Source organism: Aquarana catesbeiana, linkage group LG01 (genome assembly GCF_042186555.1).
Source record: "Aquarana catesbeiana isolate 2022-GZ linkage group LG01, ASM4218655v1, whole genome shotgun sequence".
Classification (NCBI taxonomy): Eukaryota; Metazoa; Chordata; class Amphibia; order Anura; family Ranidae; genus Aquarana; species Aquarana catesbeiana.
Window position 1 is genome coordinate 242,325,538 of NC_133324.1, and position 18,861 is coordinate 242,344,398.

Consider the following 18,861-nt stretch of genomic DNA (forward strand, 5'->3'; position numbering starts at 1 on the left):
GAGTCCTGAAAGCTGGTGGCTGCTTCAGTTTAAAAAAAAAAAAAAAAAGAATCCCTTGTTTGCAACAAAGGAGAAACACCCAGTCAGTGTCTACAGAGAGTTGGCCATTTCAATCCATGGCAGGATAATGGCTGCCTGCTCTGTTGGCCTCTCCTTGGCTGTCTGATGAAGGATGTTTTGCAGACTAGTGTAATAAGTCACAGGCGGATGCAAGCTGCGCGCTGATTGGCCGCGCTCTCGGGAGAGTCTCTCTGCCTGCCCGTGACGTCACGTGGCCCGGACCCAAGCAGGGGACACCCTATGCTCTCTCCCCCCGGCGTGCGCCTCACCCACCCTCTACAATCCTACACATTACACGTCCGACTATGAGCCGGCTTCCCGGCATTATGCCCTCATAACAAAGAATAGGGGGCTGACAACACCATCCAGCTGGTATTACTATCCGCAGCAACTGGGGAAGTAGAAAGTCGAGCATATAGGCAGCTTGTCAGCAACAAAGTCCTAAACCAAACACTAAGGTTAGGAAGACTACGGCGCTCTACTTTCCTCTGCAGCCATGCCTAGGGTGAGGTACAGGGACTAATCCCCTAGGACTACAAGTACCAGCATGGGGCTACCTAGGAAAGATAATTGGGAGTAATCCCCTAGGACTACAAGTACCAGCATGGGGCCACCTAGGAAAGACTATAGGGACTTCTCCCCCAGGACTACAAGTACCAGCATGGGTCTACCTAGGAAAGACTATAGAGACTTCTCCCCCAGGACTACAAGTACCAGCATGGGTCTACCTAGGAAAGACTATAGAGACTTCTCCCCCAGGACTACAAGTACCAGCATGGGGCTACCTAGGAAAGACTATAGGGACTTCTCCCCCAGGACTACAAGTACCAGCATGGGTCTACCTAGGAAAGACTATAGGGACTTCTCCCCCAGGACTACAAGTACCAGCATGGGTCTACCTAGGAAAGACTATAGAGACTTCTCCCCCAGTACTACAAGTGCCAGCATGGGGCTACCTAGGAAAGACTATAGGGACTTCTCCCCCAGGACTACAAGTACCAGCATGGGGCTACCTAGGAAAGACTACAGGGACTTCTCCCCAGGACTACAAGTACCAGCATGGGGCTACCTAGGAAAGACTATAGGGACTTCTCCCCCAGGACTACAACTACCAGCATGGGGCTACCTAGGAAAGACTACAGGGACTTCTCCCCCAGGACTACAAGTACCAGCATGGGTCTACCTAGGAAAGACTATAGGGACTCCTCCCCTTGGACTACAAGTACCAGCATGGGACTACCCAGGAAAGACTATAGGGACTCCTCCCCTAGGACTACAAGTACTAGCATGGGGCTACTTGGAAAGACTATAGGGACTCCTCCCCATGGACTACAAGTACCAGCATGGGACTACCCAGGAAAGACTATAGGGACTCCTCCCCTAGGGCTACAAATACCAGCATGAGGTACAGGAACTTCTCCCCAGGACTACAAATACCAGCATGAGGCTGCCTAGGTGGAGTATAGGGCCTCCTAGGACTACAAATACCAGCATGAGGCTACCTAGGAAAGACTATAGGGACTCCTCCCCTAGGACTACAAGTACCAGCATGAGGCTACCTAGGAGGGAGTATAGGGACTCCTCCAGGACTACAAACACCAGCATGGAGCTACCTAGGAAGGGTATAAGGACTTATCTCCTAGGACTACAAACACCAGCATTGGGCTACCTAGAACAGACTATAGGGACTCCTCACCTAGGACTACAAGCACCAGCATATGGCTACCTAGGAAGGGGTACAGGGGGACTCCTCCCTTAGGACTACAAGTACCAGCATGAGGCTACCTAGGAAGGGGTACAGACATGAGGCTATGAAGAGGTATAGTAGCCTCTCAAACTTTTTAACATGGAGGAACCCTTGAAATAACTTTCTGGATTTGAGGAACTCCTGATAACAATGACTATTAGAGATGGTCAGTCTCCTATTTAGAGTCAGTGGGAAGAATCCTTCCTTAAAGATCGCAAAAAAAAAATTATTGGTGTGAGTGGGAAGTCATCTAAGGGAGATGTTGCCTCCTGCTCAGGACACCCCTAGCAATCTGAAGGAACTATGGATAGGGGCTGGGCTATGAGGGGCTTCCCCACTAAGACTACATGTGTCAGCATGGTGAGAAAAAGTAGCATGGGGAATCCTATAGGTCTACAAATGTCAGCATATGGCTACCTAGGAAGAGGTATAGGGACTTCCCCTCTAGCAATAAAAGTACCAGCATGAGTCTAGGAATACAGGGACTTCCCCTCTAGGACTACAAGTACCAGCATGAGTCTAGGGATACAGGGACTTCCCCTCTAGGACTACAAGTACCAGCATGAGTCTAGGGATACAGGGAATTCTCCACTAGGACTACAAGTACCAGCATGAGTCTAGGGATACAGGGACTTCTACACTAGGACTACAAGTACCAGCATGAGTCTAGGGATACAGGGACTTCTCCACTAGGACTACAAGTACCAGCATGAGTCTAGGGATACAGAGACTTCTCCACTAGGACTACAAGTACCAGCATGAGTCTAGGGATACAGGGACTTCTCCACTAGGACTACAAGTACCAGCATGAGTCTAGGGATACAGGGACTTCTCCACTAGGACTACAAGTACCAGCATGAGTCTAGGGATACAGAGACTTCTCCACTAGGACTACAAGTACCAGCATGAGTCTAGGGATACAGGGACTTCTCCACTAGGACTACAAGTACCAGCATGAGTCTAGGGATACAGGGACTTCTCCACTAGGACTACAAGTACCAGCATGAGTCTAGGGATACAGGGACTTCTCCACTAGGACTACAAGTACCAGCATGAGTCTAGGGATACAGAGACTTCTCCACTAGGACTACAAGTACCAGCATGAGTCTAGGGATACAGGGACCTATCTCCAAGAAGACCTCGGCTCCTCGTGCGGTCTCTGGTCTGTCCCCTCCCCCCCGGTTGTCATTTCCCGGGTCACGTGGTGTCAGGTAAGCGGCCAGTGTGGGAATGTTTATCCCCTCCCCCTTCCCCGGAGTAACACAAAATGGAAGTCAGATTGTGATTGGCAGATTCCACACACAGGGAGCCGGTTGATAATAATGACAGGACTCGGGTTTTGTGGCCGGGTTTGTCCCCTCAGGACCTCTCCTCTCCATCACATATTCCATAACCACGAATACCAGCTCCCCTCCAGTGTCTCCCTCCCTGCCCCGGACACTTCCATCTTGTCTGGCGACTGTTTAGAGCCGCCATGTAAATCTATCCGGCAGATTCCACACACAGCTTTCCTTCCACAACAAGGGGGATTCCCTGCACCGCTTCCCAATACTTAGCACACATTTACCACGAATGGGTACTTACGTCGCTTGAACAACCTAGAAAATGACTGGGACGTAGGAAATGTGAGCGTTAAAACTGTTAGGACTTGACGGTTATTGTGGTAGTAATGTATATCAATAACGGCTAACGGTAAAAAAAAACAATAATTCAATGTAGGTAAGGGAATGGTATCCGGGGGCCACCCTGATTTTTTTCGGACGGTGATTTTTGTGCGTGTAGTAGGCGGAATGTGTCGAGACGAAAGTGCGATGGGGAAGAAGCAGGCTGCTCGCGGGGACTACTGACTGGCTGGGGACAGAGGAGGGAGGCGGAGGACAGGGGAGGCCGCGGTGCATTGTGGGCTGCCCCAGAGCGAGCAGAAGCAGCTCACACACACAATATGTGTTGGCTCGCCAAAAAGGAGCAGGCAGGGTGCCCTCCACAGCATGCCATGTAACCCGGGCAGGCTTCGGTGAAGCGGCTCAGCCTTTCCTGCGGGGGCAAGAAGAGGAGCCCGGGCGCAGGGGAGAGGGGTTGGGGGGGTGGGTGGTGTGGGAAAGGCGGGCAGGCATGTCTTTCAAGGAGGCCAAGCTCGGGGAGAGAAGCAAGAACCCAGAAGACCATGGCAGAAAGCAAAGCACAAGTGAGCCCGGCCATTGTATATGTGTGTGTGTGTCCCTGTCCTGGAGTGCAACCATGGGGGAGCATCAGGACAGGCATGTGTGCATCCTCCTCCTCCAAACCCCAACATTCACATCTCCTTCTTTATGGCTTACAGGCTGGATCAACGGCATGGAGGCGGCGGGCAACCAAGCCGGCACTTCTGGCGAGAAGAAAAGTCACCATTGGAGGAGTTACAAGTTGATTATTGACCCTGCATTGAAGAAGGGCCAGCACAAACTCTACCGCTACGATGGACTGCACTTCAGTGTGCCTGTATGTCACCCCTTTCTCATTACCACCCCCCCCCATCTAACTCCCATCCATAGATCTATGTGTGCATTCTGACAAGTGTGCCTGTATGTGCTCCCTACTTCTTAGCTGTCAAGATCAATACACCCCACTTCAGGAGTATAATGCTGTCCTGGAGCCCCCCTCTTCTCCCTGTCAAGATCCCCTTAAGGAATATAGTGCTGTCTTAGATGGGGATCCCTAACTTCTTCTCCCTGTCAAAGATCCCCTTAATGAGTATAGTGCTGTCCTCGATTTAGACACTCCCCTCCTCTTCTTCTTCTCCCTGTCAAGATCCATACCCCCCCCCCCCTTAAGTGTATAGTGCTGTCTTAGATGGAGATCCCTAACTTCTTCTCCCTGTCAAGATCCCTTTAAGGAGTATAGTGCTGTCCTCGATGGAGACACTCCCCTCCTCTTCTTCTTCTCCCTGTCAAGATCCATACCCCCCACTTAAGTGTATAGTGCTGTCTTAGATGGAGATCCCTAACTTCTCCCTGTCAAGATCCATGCCTCCCCCTTCAGGTGTATAGTGAAGTTCTAGATGGGCACACTCTGCCATCCATAGGTCCATGTGTGCACTCCGACAAGTGTGCTTGTATGCCCCCCTACCGCATAGCTGTCAAGATCCATGCACCTCCCCTTCTTAAGGTGTATAGTGCAATCCTGGATGGAGACCTCTTCCTCTCCCTGTCCAGATCCCCCCCCCCCCCCCCCATAGTGCTGTCCTGGATGGAGACCCCCTCCCTCTCTTCAGTTCCATACCCCCCCTCCCCCAAGGTGTATAGTGCTATGCTGAATGGAGGACCCCTCTCCTCCCATCTATAGGTCCATGTGTGCCTCCTGACAAGTGTGTTTTGTACTGATGGATTGTTTATTTTGCAGAACTCGGGCGTCCCCCCGGTGGACACAGTCAGAGATCCCCGGATCGGCAGGATATGGACCAAAAACAAAGAGCTGGATCTACCTGTGCCCAAGCTCAAGGTATTGCAACAGCTGCTGACAGCGATCATCCTCCGCACATCCCTGGCTGGCTCTTGTTTTGTTTGGTTCTTGGAACTGTAACTATGTCGCCGATTGCAGCCCAGCCGTCAGTGATTAATAATAATAATAATGACATGTGCACTATCCATGGACTGTGTACGATCCACCTTCTACAACACGCTACAAAGTAACCATCTTCTCCGGCCGGCGACTTGTGTATCTGACAGCTTCCCCCTGTCTGTGTGTGTCTCTATCTCTGTGCCTGCGGAGGAGATCCCGAGTGTCGGATCACTCATCTCCATTCTCTTCTTCTTTTCTCTTCTCAGATCGATGAGTTCTATGTCGGGCCGGTACCCCCTAAGCAAGTGACTTTTGCTAAACTCAACGACAACATCCGGGAAAACTTTCTGGGCGACATGTGCAAAAAATACGGGGAAGTGGAGGAGGTGGAGATCCTGTACAACCCCAAGAACAAGAAACACCTGGGCATTGCCAAAGTCATCTTTGCCACTGTGAAAGGCGCCAGGGATGCGGTGAAGCACTTACATAACACCTCTGTGATGGGCAACATCATCCATGTGGAGCTGGACACCAAAGGTGGGTGATGAAGGATTGGGGGTGAGGAAGGGAGTGGGGGTGATGTGTACCGATCTGCTCTGTTCATTACTATCCCACTGAAGGATGTGTGTGTGCATGCTCGGTCTGTGTTGTACCCTGACAGTCACGTGTGGAAAGTGTTGTCTGTTGCTAGGAGACTAGAGATCTGGGCTGTCTGTCATTAAAACTTTGTGCTCCTGATGTTTCTCTGTAATTTTATTCCACAAACTGTCATTGTTCTTTCATGGTTTCACACCTTGATTGCTAGAAGATGTGTGTCAATATCCCCACCTCGATTTTGTGTGTTTTTTTTTTTTTTCGAAATCTGTGTTTTGCATGCAGACTTTCACCAAGTGCCAAGCTAGAATATGCAAATAAAGCAGGGATAGTGTTACAAAGGGACAGTGCTAGGAGGGTTGCATTGTTTTGGTTTCTTTGCTGCTTTGTTTTTAGTTTGAAATTACCCAGTTTGCTCATGCAAAATATAGATAATTAGCATTGTAGGTGCCACTTGATTGTGTGTGTGTTTTTTTTTTTTTTTTGTTTATTTTTGCAACATGAATATGTTAGTTTGTATCAATGTTAGCTTAGTATCTAAGCATTGCATTGTAGGCTGTTCTGAGATATTGTCAATAGTAATCGTTTTTTTGCATTCCTATGGTGGTATAGCCTTTTATGTTTTTTGTTTTTCTGCTTCTTTTGCAATTTTTCATGAAATTGCACTTTTAGCATTTTATCTTAAGCTAGTAAGGATTGACAGTTCTGCATTCTACATTTTAAATTTTTTGTCTTTAAGACACTTTCATCATTATTGTGATACTTTTTCTAGTAAAAAGATGGATGGGCATTGGGTCAGTTTACGGAATTCCTATTTTGTTCTCTTAAAAGTAAATCCTCCAAACATATTCCTCGTCTTTTCAGTTTCAAAATATGGAAAAATCAAATCAAATCTGGTTAATGTGCAGTTTCATGGATGGTGATACTTGTGCGCAGTATGCGTTCACTACAGTTTGTCTTTCCAAGTGTGTGTTTTGTTAGAGAGTGTGTGTGTGTGTGTGTGTGTGTGTGTGTTCTTCAAAACGTTTCCTCACTTTTTTTTTTAACTCTATTCAATAAAAAAAACAGGTGTGGAAACTTTGAAGACCCCTCGTGTGTGTGTGTGTGTGTGTGTGTGTGTGTACCCAGCTTGAACCTATTATGGCTTACAATAGAAAGGTTACCATGCACAATAAAGTATAATAAAGATATTTGAAATAAATATGAAAATTATCCTGGATCCAGCAGGTTATAATGATGTCTAACTGGTCATTTAAAGAAAGATATTGTTGATTGCTATAAATGTGTGTAGCATGTAAATAATTGTTTGAGAAGGCTGGTGCCTGCAAGAGATCTAAAGGGTTGTAAGGCTTAATCCCTTTTAATATCTGGTGTACATATTTGGTTTCTGACAGTCGGAAGCAATGCAAATGGAATAGCTTGGAAACTATGTATGTAGACACCATCCATGCACATGTTAGTGTTATGCATTGAGTTTTTCATAGTGTTCAGTTACCGCTGCACTCGCTGCTGTTATTATGCAGAAAGAATATTGTTTGGAAGTCAAAAATACATTTACAGAATATTTGCTGTGTAAAGGAGTCTCATTTTATTAAGGGGGAAGGCTTACCAAAAGCTTTGACAGTGCCCATGTATACATGCTGCAAATAGGTAAGTTTCAGTTATTTGAAAAAAAAACAGTCCCTAAACATCCCATAACATATGACTTCAAGGAATGAAGATGATACAAATAATACATTCTTGTTTTTATAGTCCTATCAGACATTGGAATATGTCCATATGAACCATCTTAAAACATAAGTGATAGTAAAAATATAACCTTCCAGTGTTTCTTTGTACAGTCAGTGTGACCTGCTGACTTTATTGATATTAAACTACCACTTCAAACTTGTACCTGCAGGTAAGCTTCTATTCTTACCTGTATTATCGTGAATATCTCCAAAACATTCACAGTTTAGGCTCCAATCGATGACGTCACTGCACATGCGCAGTGTGCCATAAATGCAGAGAGCGCCATTCCACAATCGAGACTCCAATGCGCATTCACGAGAGTGACGTCATCGCAACCTGGCCCGAGAGTGCAAACCTAGAAGGAAGACCTGGTGAAGATGGAAGCGCCAGGTACAGTGACAGCTCAGCACTGGAATGCTCCATTTAAAAGGTACGGCTGTCACAATGGGCTAGTATGGGGTGCATCCTAGCACATTATTGCATAAACCTGCAGGGGCCCAATTAAAAAAAAAGGTTACTACTGTTTTAAAGGCTAAAGCTAATTTTAAAAGAGAAGTATGGCCAAAGTGTGTTTTTGTTTTTGTTTTTTATGTTTTTTTGGCCATACATCTCTTGTTGGTCAGGAGTGCACTTACTTTTGCTTTCCTGTAAACCAGAGTTAAATTCCCCCCCCTCCTTTTATTGGTTGAACTAGATGGACTTGTGTCTTTTTTTTTTTTTAAACCACACTAACTATGTAAGGCCCCTTTCACACGATCGGACCGTTTTGACGGCGGACCTGAACGGGCGCTCCATGTTAGCCTATGGAGCGTTGGATGTCAGCGGAGACATGTCCGCTGACATCCGACCCGGTCCCATCCGCTAAAAGCAGACGGATGGCTCTACGTCCAGGTCCGTCGCTGGCAGATCGGATGAGATCTGATGAAAACGGACATGCTGTCCATTTTCATCCGATCCCTCCATAGGCGGCAGCGGCGCCTGACAAGCCCCTCCCCGCTCAGTGAGCAGAGAGGGACCTGTCATCCGCCGGCTCAGCGGAGATCAACGGACTGATCTCCCGCTGAGCCGGCGGACTGAGGCGGGCTCCGTAGAAACGGAGTCTGCTTCGTGTGAAAGGGGCCTTAGAGTCAACTGACAGTGGGCTCAGGAAGGATCCTGGCTTGAGTGACAGCTGACTCCACTGCTCAGTGTGAAACCTGCGTCCTCCCCTGCCCAGTGCTTCAGGGAGCACTGGAGGAGCAGAGCACAGTGCCTGTCTCTGCTCCAAGCAGATCAAGAACTGAGCAATTGGGTTGTACGATCAGTTCTCAGGCATAAAGCTTTTGTGGGACAGCTGTAGCATCACATCAATGTTGCACCATAGAGGTGAGTATTTTTCCTTTTTTTTTTTTGACAAGTCATATACATCTCCTCCATTCATTTTTTTTTTTTTTATTGACCTATTTGAATTTGTGATCCTTCTAGTAAGGGTACTTCTTCTGTCATAAGGTGACAACGCTGTTTCTGCAGGCTAATTACACAGTGCACCAGCACATTCAGCTTGTGTCTTCACACTGAGATTTGTCTGCTTCTAAGACTGTGTGTTTGACAGCAGCTGCAAAGGCAGTGCACTTGCAGCTATGATGCTTGCCCCTGTACTGGAAGCTGTGTGCTATAGTCTCTGTGATTTTTTCACAGCTTTTAACTGCTCTCTGCTTGCAAAAATATGTTTGGAAAGTGCCCCCTCTCCCAGAAAAAGTCAGCATATTTTGTCAAAAATTACAAAACTTAGAATTTTCTCCAAAGGATTTATCCCTATTTTTTTTCTTTCACTGAAGATTCATTAGCATAGTATTAACTAATTCGACCCAGAGGCCACATAACTTTCTATTATAGGGAGATTCACCCTCTCTATTCATCATGCTTAGAGTTCTCACCAATAGGGAAATACTATCCCACATTTTAGGTTGTCCACAGAACAGTAATTGTGGGGAAATATTCCAATGGGGACCCTGGTTCTGGTGACCCTAGTGACAAATAAAGGATTTCCTCGCTTGAGAGGGATTTTGTCTAACTTCCTTATTAGGCTACAGTGCAGGTAATGATGGGGTTATAACCTTCTTTTTAGTCTCTGCAAAAAAAAAAAAATGGTTTGCTTTTAATAACTGTTTTATTACTCCACATATACTCAAATCTTTAATAGCAAGAAACTCTTTCAAGGATTTTTCTTTATCAATTGTTAAGATATTTCAGTTTAATGATGCTAGACATGTGCTACTTCCATGTGAATTAAGCCCTTATCTGTTAGTGTGTTTTTACCTGTCCCAGTGACAGGTGATTTAAAAAAAATAAATATATTTTAAACCAATAAACATATTGTACTTACCTGCTCTGTGCAGTGGTTTCGCACCGAGCAGCCCTGATCCTCCTCTTCTTGTGCCCCCCCCCCCCCCCCCGCTTGCTATGGGTGCACTTGTGTGGGCTTGCTCCCAAGCCACGCTCTCGGTGTCCATTGACAGTGTGGCGCAGACCCACGTTTTTACTAGCTGTGATTGGCAGAAGCCAATGGCTCTCACTGCTGTCTCTGAGCCTATGCGGGGGGAGAGGGCAAAGAGAGCTACTGCTCTCATGCACAGTACTGGATCGAGATTGTGTTCAATTAAGTATTGTGGGGCTGGAGGGAGAGCTGAACACAGAATGTATTAGGATACAAAAAACCTCTAGCTTTACAACCACTTTAAAATACAGTGACAACTCTCAAAGTGTAATTTCTCTCATACAAACTGTTTGACTTGTACTGTGAGACCATAGACTAGTTCTCAATTTTGGCCAGGTTACCTGTTAATAGATTAACCATGGCTTTCAGCCTATTACAGGATGTGGGAATGCTGTAAAAATAACAGACTTATTTAGTTTGGCAAGTGCACTGATTGTTCATGACATCTGATTAATAAAAGATCACATATTCATATGTGTTGCGTTTAAAACGGTATTAAACGGTTGAGTGAAGAGCTATGCACTGGTTATGAGGGAGGAGCTTTGTAGTGGTGTTTCTTGCAATGATGACACTGAAGTAGGGATATTGTTTTTTGCTTCCAGTCCAGTGACTTCGCTTTTTCATTTCAGTGACATCATCGACTTGGGGACATTTTTCCATTTTGGTGACACCACCAACACAGGGTCATGTTTTTCATTTCAGTTACACCGCTGACTGTGGGACATTTTTTAATTTCAGCGACACCACCAACTCAGGGACATTTTTTTTATTTCAGTGACACTGCTGACTCATGGTCATTTTTTTCTTTGCCATTGTTTGCCAGTATTTGTGCACCAGCTTTATAGTTTTTACTGGTACTATTTAATTATATGCCGCAAACATTACAAACACTTTAGTGTGGCGTTTGCCACTATTGGCCCGCACCCTTCTCCATGCAATGTGTGGTGGGCCAAGAGGGCGTGGGATGCCGGGGGGGGTGCAGTTTCCCATCTTTGCCCTGGGTACTGGTTGACCTTGTCCCAGCACTGGGTACATCTAATTATGTGTATGACACTGGTGGCTTCTATCTCGGAAAGTGTTACTTACATGCAGCCTCCAATGGTTATATCTTCTCTAAAGTTCCAGCAGTGAAAATGACAGTCGGGGCTGGAGTACAGTGATCACAGCAGTAACCTCACTGTGCAGCTCCCTAATTCAGGAAACAACTTCTATCTTCAGCTTGTTCAGTTAAGCTTTTAAAATGAAGATAGAAGCTGATTCGATTCCATACCTGACTGCTCCAGTTTTGATAAATTCTCCTTCTTGAATTCCTTTCAAAGAATACAAGGCATTCTGTGACTGGACAAAAGGGCATATGAACATCAGAATTCGCAGAACGCCTTGTGCTTTTTGAAAAGAATACAAGATGTTTTTGCTGTGCTCCAGCCTGGAATGTAAGTTTCACCACCAGAACTTCAGTGGTGATGTCACCATCAGAGGATGCATGTAAGTAACATTTTTCATGTTTATGCCCCCTTTAGGTAGATTGCCCCCTCTCTTTTTGTAATATTTACCAATATCATTGAAAGTTTAAAAAAAAAAAAAAATTTAGTTGTCCCCAAGACGGTAATAGAGGTGAAACATCTGTCAATGGGGACACTATATAGAAGGTTCAAAAAATAAGAAAAGTGAACCACTAATGTTTAAAGCGGTGTTTATTGAAAGAAGCAAGATACAATCTCTGATCCAAGTTATGTCATTTGAAGAGGACAATGATTCAACAATGAGAGGAGTTTAAGTGGAACTGGTAGACATAACCGTCAGCTATAATAATGGGATGGCAAAAGGTGGCAACAATTAAATGAAAGCCAAACTTCATCCCTTATTAACATGCAAATAAGAGAGGTTTTATTGATATAGTAAGAGATGGAGGGGAAAGAAGGAGAAAGGAATATAAAAAGGGGGGGGGGGGGGGGTGGAGGGAAGCTCAGCTTAGACATATAGTTCTGTCTCGGAAACAAACTGGCTTCATAAGAAAATAAAACTTAATGTGTTTGTTAACCCAGCTTTTTATATTCCTGATATGTGCCTGCTGTACCATGTACTTGTATGAGAAAGTATTCTGTTCTCTTTGCATTGCTTCCTTTATGTGAAATCCCTGGTGTGTGTAAGGGTTTTGCACAGAGCGGCCCGATCTTCCTTTTCTGGGGTCCCCTGGCGCCGCTCCTTGCTCATCCTCATCGAGTGCCCCCACGGAGAGCCACATTTCATAGAATGCATTAAGGTGAAAAACCCTGAGGGTTTACAACTCCTTTAATTCTGGGCTCTGATTAGGCCATGCAAGGACATTCAGCTTTTTTCCCTTCAACCACTGTGTAGTGATTTTTGTTGTGTGCTTTGGGTCATTGTCATATTGAAAGGTAAACCTTCCCATTGACAACTTTTTGGCAGAGGACAGCAGCATTTTCTCAGGAATTTGACAATATTTTGCCCCATCCAATTTGTTCTTCTATCCTGACAAGTGCTCCAGTCCTTGCTGCATAGAAAGTCCCTCATAACAGGATATTACCACCTCCATGCTTTACTGTAGGGATGGTGAGTTGTATTGGATTTCCGCCAGACATATTGTTTGGTGTTGAGATCAAATAATTCAAATTTAGTCTCATCTGACCATAACAGAATCTTCAAGGTGCTTTTTGACAAAGTTTCAATCATGACTGCATGTGCCCTTTCTTGACGAGTAGCTGTTTTTCTTGCCATCCTCCCATACAAGTCACATTTGTGATATTGTTGTCACGTGCACACAATGACCACTCTTTGTCATAAATTCCTGCAACTGCTTCAGAGTTGGTGTAAGCCTCTTGGTAGTCTCTCTGACCAGTTTCCTCCTGGTTCTTTCATCCAGTTTGGAGCGACGTCCTGATCCAGGGAGGGTCTGTGTATAAATTCTACTTCCTAATAATGGACTTCACTGTGCTTCTAGGCATTGCAAATGTTTTTATGCATCTCCTGACTTGTGTCTGTCTACAACTTTATCCTGGAGATCTTTTGACAGTGCCTCGCCATCCATAGTTGATTGTTTGCTTCAGTTGCACTATCAGGGACTCAAATGCTCCAGGAAAGCTCTTTTCATACTGAGCTAATCAAAATGACCACAGCTAATCATAGTTTAAAGTCAAATGGCTTTGTGTGCCATTGAGAAGGTGATTAGCTACACCTGATTGAGTTTCTAAGTAGTTTTTTTTTTTTTTTTGGGGGGGGGGGATCCTTTTTCAAAATCGGTGATTCTTTTTTTTTTTTTTTTTTTTTTTTTTTTTTAAATGACATGTTGGTTCTATATCTTTCACTTGCATGTTATAAGTTGCACTAGGGAAATACAGCTGGATAAAACATAAACTGTGCCTCTCCATTTCAGGCAGCAAAGCAACAAAATGTGATTATTTTAAAGGGGGTGATTCTTTTCTATACTGACCTGTAGGTGCCCTCATGCCTGTGGCATTGCCAGTAGGTATTTGATAGCGTAGGAAAGAGTTTGGTAAGTGTAGTTGGTCAGCAATACCATTGTGTTAGTATTTCATAATTATTCTCCGGGGCTTTACAAGACATAGAGAGGGAATGGGGGAGGGAAAATGCCCTAAGCCAGTCCACGTTAGAGAAATGTGTATCACAGTATAACTCCCATTGGGCTCGGAAGGGAAGTGGGGGAGCCTATGCAACCTCCCTATGAAAACTACAGGCACTCTACAAACTTTGATTCGCAGGAGATTTCAGTGGGCTTGGGTCAAGGTGTGAATAATTCTTGTCTGGACGATAAGGAGCATGCAAAATTAGACTGGGGTAAGCATATTAAGACAGTGCAAACTGAAATGTATAGGCTGCTATTTCTGGCCTCTTCTGTTTAGTTTCCTGGCTGTGCAAACTTTTTTGCTTAAATAAAGGAGTACAGGTTGTTCACGCTGTAAAGTGAATGTTCGCTTAAATTTCTAATCCAATAATGTGCAAGCAAAACTCCCCAGTGTTGTTGTTGTTGTTGTTGTTTTTTTTATTTTTTATTTCTGCATGTGCAGCTTAATAAATGACGATGAAACGGTGTTACTTTGTAATAACCAATTATCATGTACAAGGGAAATAAAAAAAAAAACAGGTTTTTGCTTGTACATGATTGCATCAGTAAACTAAGTGAATGTTTACTTTATAATGTTGACCAGTGCTATTCCTTTAGTAAATCACCCCCACTGTTTTGCAGCAAATATGCTCATTAGTAATCCTGACTTCAATGGCTACAAATTTTGTTAAGGGTCAGAGACAAAGAATGTATGGAAGTCAAAAGGATCAGCATGACAGCTGGGCAGATTGCATCTTCATAAGGGCACAGAAATGGCAGTGTTGGAGAAGGTCATGTCCAGCTCTAAATTATTGAATTTGTTATCTGGGACTGTCCGCAACTTTTTTTTTTTTTTAATTTTTGTGTGTAGCTTCATGAAAGCTGGCAGGAAGAACGAAAGAGAATTTTTATTTGCAAATTGTGCAGGGATATAAATTATATTGCCAAGTATTGTGTGATGAAGACAAACACAGCATATATGTGCCTATCCTGTCTTCCCCACCCTATATAAACTAATTTTTTTCCTGCTATGTGTTGGCTGAAGTGAAATCTTGACTTCTGTTCATGGAAGAATTACCCTTCCTGTCTAATAGAAACCCTACTGCATCAACACGTGTGCACAGCAGCAAATCCCACAACCCTTTATTTATTTTTGCACACGTGTACTGTTCATACTTTAAAAAGGAACCACCGGGAGTAGTGGAATGTACATAGCACTTCTATAAGACAGTATCACGATGCCCAAATCAAATGATTTTAAGCAGCCGTGGTGGCTTTTTTAGTTACTAACTTTTGAAAATTAAATTTGAATTTCATATACATAAAGAAATTGCCACAAAAGCAAACATATTAGGGAATGTATGCAAATAATACTGTCATGTTTATTTATTTCTGCAGTATATCAGTTTGTGATCACAGCATGGATGGAACCCTGTAATGTTATATGCATACATCTTTCTGTATGCTGCTAAGTATCGGTTACATGAAAGTTACGTTTTGTCCTTTTAAAGTTGTGATTAGAAGCAAAAAGTTTTACTATTTGGTGCAAACAACTTACCTGCATCCTTGAAGTTACTGATACTTTGGCTCTCAATTGTCAAATTTGCAAAGGCTATTCTGCATTTGACTGCCTATATCGGGCATGTCAAATTCCAATAAAAACAGGAGCCAAATTTGGATTGGATCACCCAGGAATACGGCCACAGTAGTTCTAATATATTTTTGCTAGAGATCATTTTAGCGATCATCATACCAATTAAGCCATTAAAAAAAAGTTAAATGATAAAAAGGTTTCTAAAAAGCACTAGAACCTCATACATACAATACAAACGGAGATAATAAAACATCCCAGTACCAGACAAAGAAACAAAATAAAGGTCACAATCTTTAGAATACAGTCTAAAATAACGTTCTTTAAAATATATAACCACATAAAATTAAAAAGTACATTATGTGGTACCAAACCAGGTGTCTGTAGCCATTCCAAGTATCTGACACCAAGCTGTCAGTAGCAAAACAAACCTTTAATCCTGTGAGTTTAAAAGTCTGGCCTCCATGGATCAATCTAGTTTTTGCAGCACATCTTAGATGCTCAGTTGGATTGAGATATGAATAATTTGTAGACCAAGTTAACGCCTCAAATCCATTGTGTTAATCAAACCACCTTCTTCCATTGCTCCATGGTCAAGTTCTAATGTTCAAATAGCCATTGTAGGTGCTTTGGGCTGTAAATGTAGGTCAGCAAGGACACCCTAACTGGTATGCAGCTACACAGCCCCATACACAACACACTACGATGCACTGTGTTCTGACATCGTTTTATCAGAACCAGCATAACATTTTTTCAGCAATTTGAGCTACAGTAGGACTTCCATTGGATGTGACTTCACGGACCAGCCTTCACTCCATGTGATTTGATGAGCCCTGGCTGCCCACGACCCTGTTGCCAGTTTTCCTTCCTTGGCCCACTTTTTGGTAGGTCCTGATCACTGCAGACTGGGAAGATCCTTCAAGAGCTGGAGCTTTGGAGATGATCTGACCCATCGTCTACTCATTACAACTTGACCCCTGTCAAAGGCCCTCAAAGCCTTTTTTTTTTTTTTTTTTTTTCTTTTCTATTTTTCTGCTTTCAACACAACAATATCGGGGACAACCTATTCACTTGCTGGCTAATACAGTATATCCCACCCACTTTTAGATGCCATTGTCAAGAGATAGTGAACTGTCAGTGGTCATAATGTTAATCATGGCGTCTGTGTGTATAAATAATTTGTACCATGATTTACACTGTGCACAAAATTTAGAAGTAAGAGGATCTATATTTTATTAAATATATGTATTGGGGTCAGAAAAAAATGATAGGTCACATTTTTAAAAGAGGCAACAATCCTAAAAGAACAGACAGAGCTGGGCAAAGTAGCAGAAATTACAGTCTACAATGTGTGTGTTGTGTGTGTGTGTGTGTTGGAAAGGCCATACACGTGTTGCATGTGGAGGAGGTCTTACACCTTAACGGGACCCTGGAATGGGACTAAGCAGTTAGAACCCTATTGCTAACAGGTGGTAGTTATCCCAAATCAAAGGCATGAGCATTACAGCATAGCCCAAGTCTAGCGTAGTAACAGCAATGCATTTGTAAAAAGCGGAGAGAAGGAGTATTGCCATGTTTACTGACACGTTGCCTTGCTCATGTAACAGTTGGAAAACTGTGATGTGGAGATTCAGTGGAACTGTTGGAACTGCCTTTTTTTTTTTTTTTCAAGAAAAATAAATTCTGATTTGGCAACAACGCCTGGTCCGATTTACTTGAGAAGAGAATGAGAACATGGTCCTACAGTGAGTGGGAACAGGGAACGGAGTGTAATCCTTTGTTAACCTTTCTGGGTAATGGAGAGTGAGAAGTAAAAGGGAAAGAGAGTCGCTGCCTGCTTGGGAGAGGAGGTGGTGGTTCCGGGGGGGGGGGGGGGCATTTGGTGGCTGTATGGTTTGCCCTTCTAAGGGGCAGGGTCCCTATGTTAGGGCCTGCTGCGTAACAGAACCTTTCTATGAACTGGGCCTGGACCATGGTGTGTTAAGCCTCACTCCATGCCTTCGGGCTGAAGCAAGTAAAGTGTATTGTGTAATAGTGCTGTTGGAGAGAATTCGCGCTTAACATGACATCCTTCAAAATGTGTCTGTAGTTGGTGCTGAGAAAAACGTTATTCTTCTGGTGTGTAGTAAATTGACCTCTGGCCATGAGGGCGCTAACCCACACAAGAAACAACACCTAGCAAACACATGGCAGAAGTATATTTTATATATAATTTACAGCATGCAGTTCCCACATGCCTACACATATTCTATTATTTTTTCTGCTATAAAAACCTCTAATATCTGAAGGTTGCCTAATCAAAGTTTTCAATGGTTCTGTTGCTATAGGGGCGACCCTGACAACTGCCACATTGTAATTTACAATGAGGAAATAAACAGTTACTTTATCCAATCCTTGCATAAGAGTTAGAGTATTTAAATCCATTTGTTAACCCATATTTGTACTTTTAAGAAAGTATGCCAAGTTTTCATTTTAGAATTTTCTGCATTTCTGTAGCTAACTGCTTTGCTTACATTTTAGCTATCAATTTAACATCTACTGTAAGCAAAGATAGCCAGTTCTGATTCTGGGACTAATGCATCTTTGCCTGGCTTTCATGTAGTCACTAAAATGACTGACCATTTGAGAGCATATACAGGGCCTTGAAAAAGTATTCACACCCCTGGACATTTTCCACATTTTGTCATGTTACAACCAAAGATGTACATAATTGTGAAGTGGACGTAAAATGATAAATGGTTTTCACATTTGTTTACCAAAAAATATTGCGTGGCATATATTTGTATTCAGCCCCCCTGTCTCAAGTTTTTTGCAGACTCTTAACAGGTTTTCTTCTAAGGTTGCCCTGTATTTGGGTCCATCCATCTTCCCATCAACTCTGACCAGCTTCCCTGTCCCTGCTGAAGAAAAGCTTTGTGGCTTTCTTTCAACAATGTCTTTTTTTCTTGCCATTCTTCCATAAGGGCCAAATTTGTGGGGTGCACAACTAATAGTTGTCCTGGGGACAGATTCTCCCACCTGAGCTATGGATCTCTGCAGCTCCTCCAGAGTTACCATGGGCCTCTTGGCTGCTTCTCTGACTAATGCTCTCCTCATACGGCCTGTCAGTTTAGGTGGACGGCCATGTCTTGGTAGGTTTGCAGTTGTGCCATACGTTTTCCATTTTCGGATGAAGGATTGAACAGTAATCCGTGAGATGTTTAAAGCTTGGGATATTTTTTTTTATAACCTAACCCTGCTTTAAACTTCTCCACAACTTTATCCCTAACCTGTCTGGTGTGTTCCTTGGCCTTCATGATGCTGTTTGTTTTTTAACAAACCTCTGAGGGCTTCACAGAGCAGTTATATTGTATATAGTTGTACTGAGAGTAAATTACACACAGTTGGACTCTATTTACTAATTAGGTGACTTTTGAGGGCAATTGGTTCCACTAGATTTTAGTTAGGAGTATCAGAGTAAAGGGGGCTGAATACAAATGCACACCACACTTTTCAGATATTTATTTGTAACAAATTTTGAAAACCATTCATGATTTTCCTTC

The 18,861-nt window shown here is 43.6% G+C and overlaps 1 protein-coding gene across 3 annotated transcripts in view; it reads left to right on the plus strand.

Annotated features, from left to right (window-relative positions):
- The first annotated feature begins 3,687 nt into the window (after positions 1 to 3,687).
- SETD1B (SET domain containing 1B, histone lysine methyltransferase) overlaps positions 3,688 to 18,861 on the plus strand; it is a 113,972-nt gene continuing 98,798 nt past the window's right edge. For all 3 annotated transcript variants that reach the window (XM_073626744.1, XM_073626754.1, XM_073626762.1), the window contains exons 1-4: positions 3,688 to 3,992; positions 4,128 to 4,285; positions 5,186 to 5,284; positions 5,611 to 5,881. In XM_073626744.1, the coding sequence (XP_073482845.1) occupies positions 3,920 to 3,992; positions 4,128 to 4,285; positions 5,186 to 5,284; positions 5,611 to 5,881 (601 nt within the window). In that variant the 5' untranslated portion in view covers positions 3,688 to 3,919. The remainder of the gene's footprint in view (positions 3,993 to 4,127; positions 4,286 to 5,185; positions 5,285 to 5,610; positions 5,882 to 18,861) is intronic.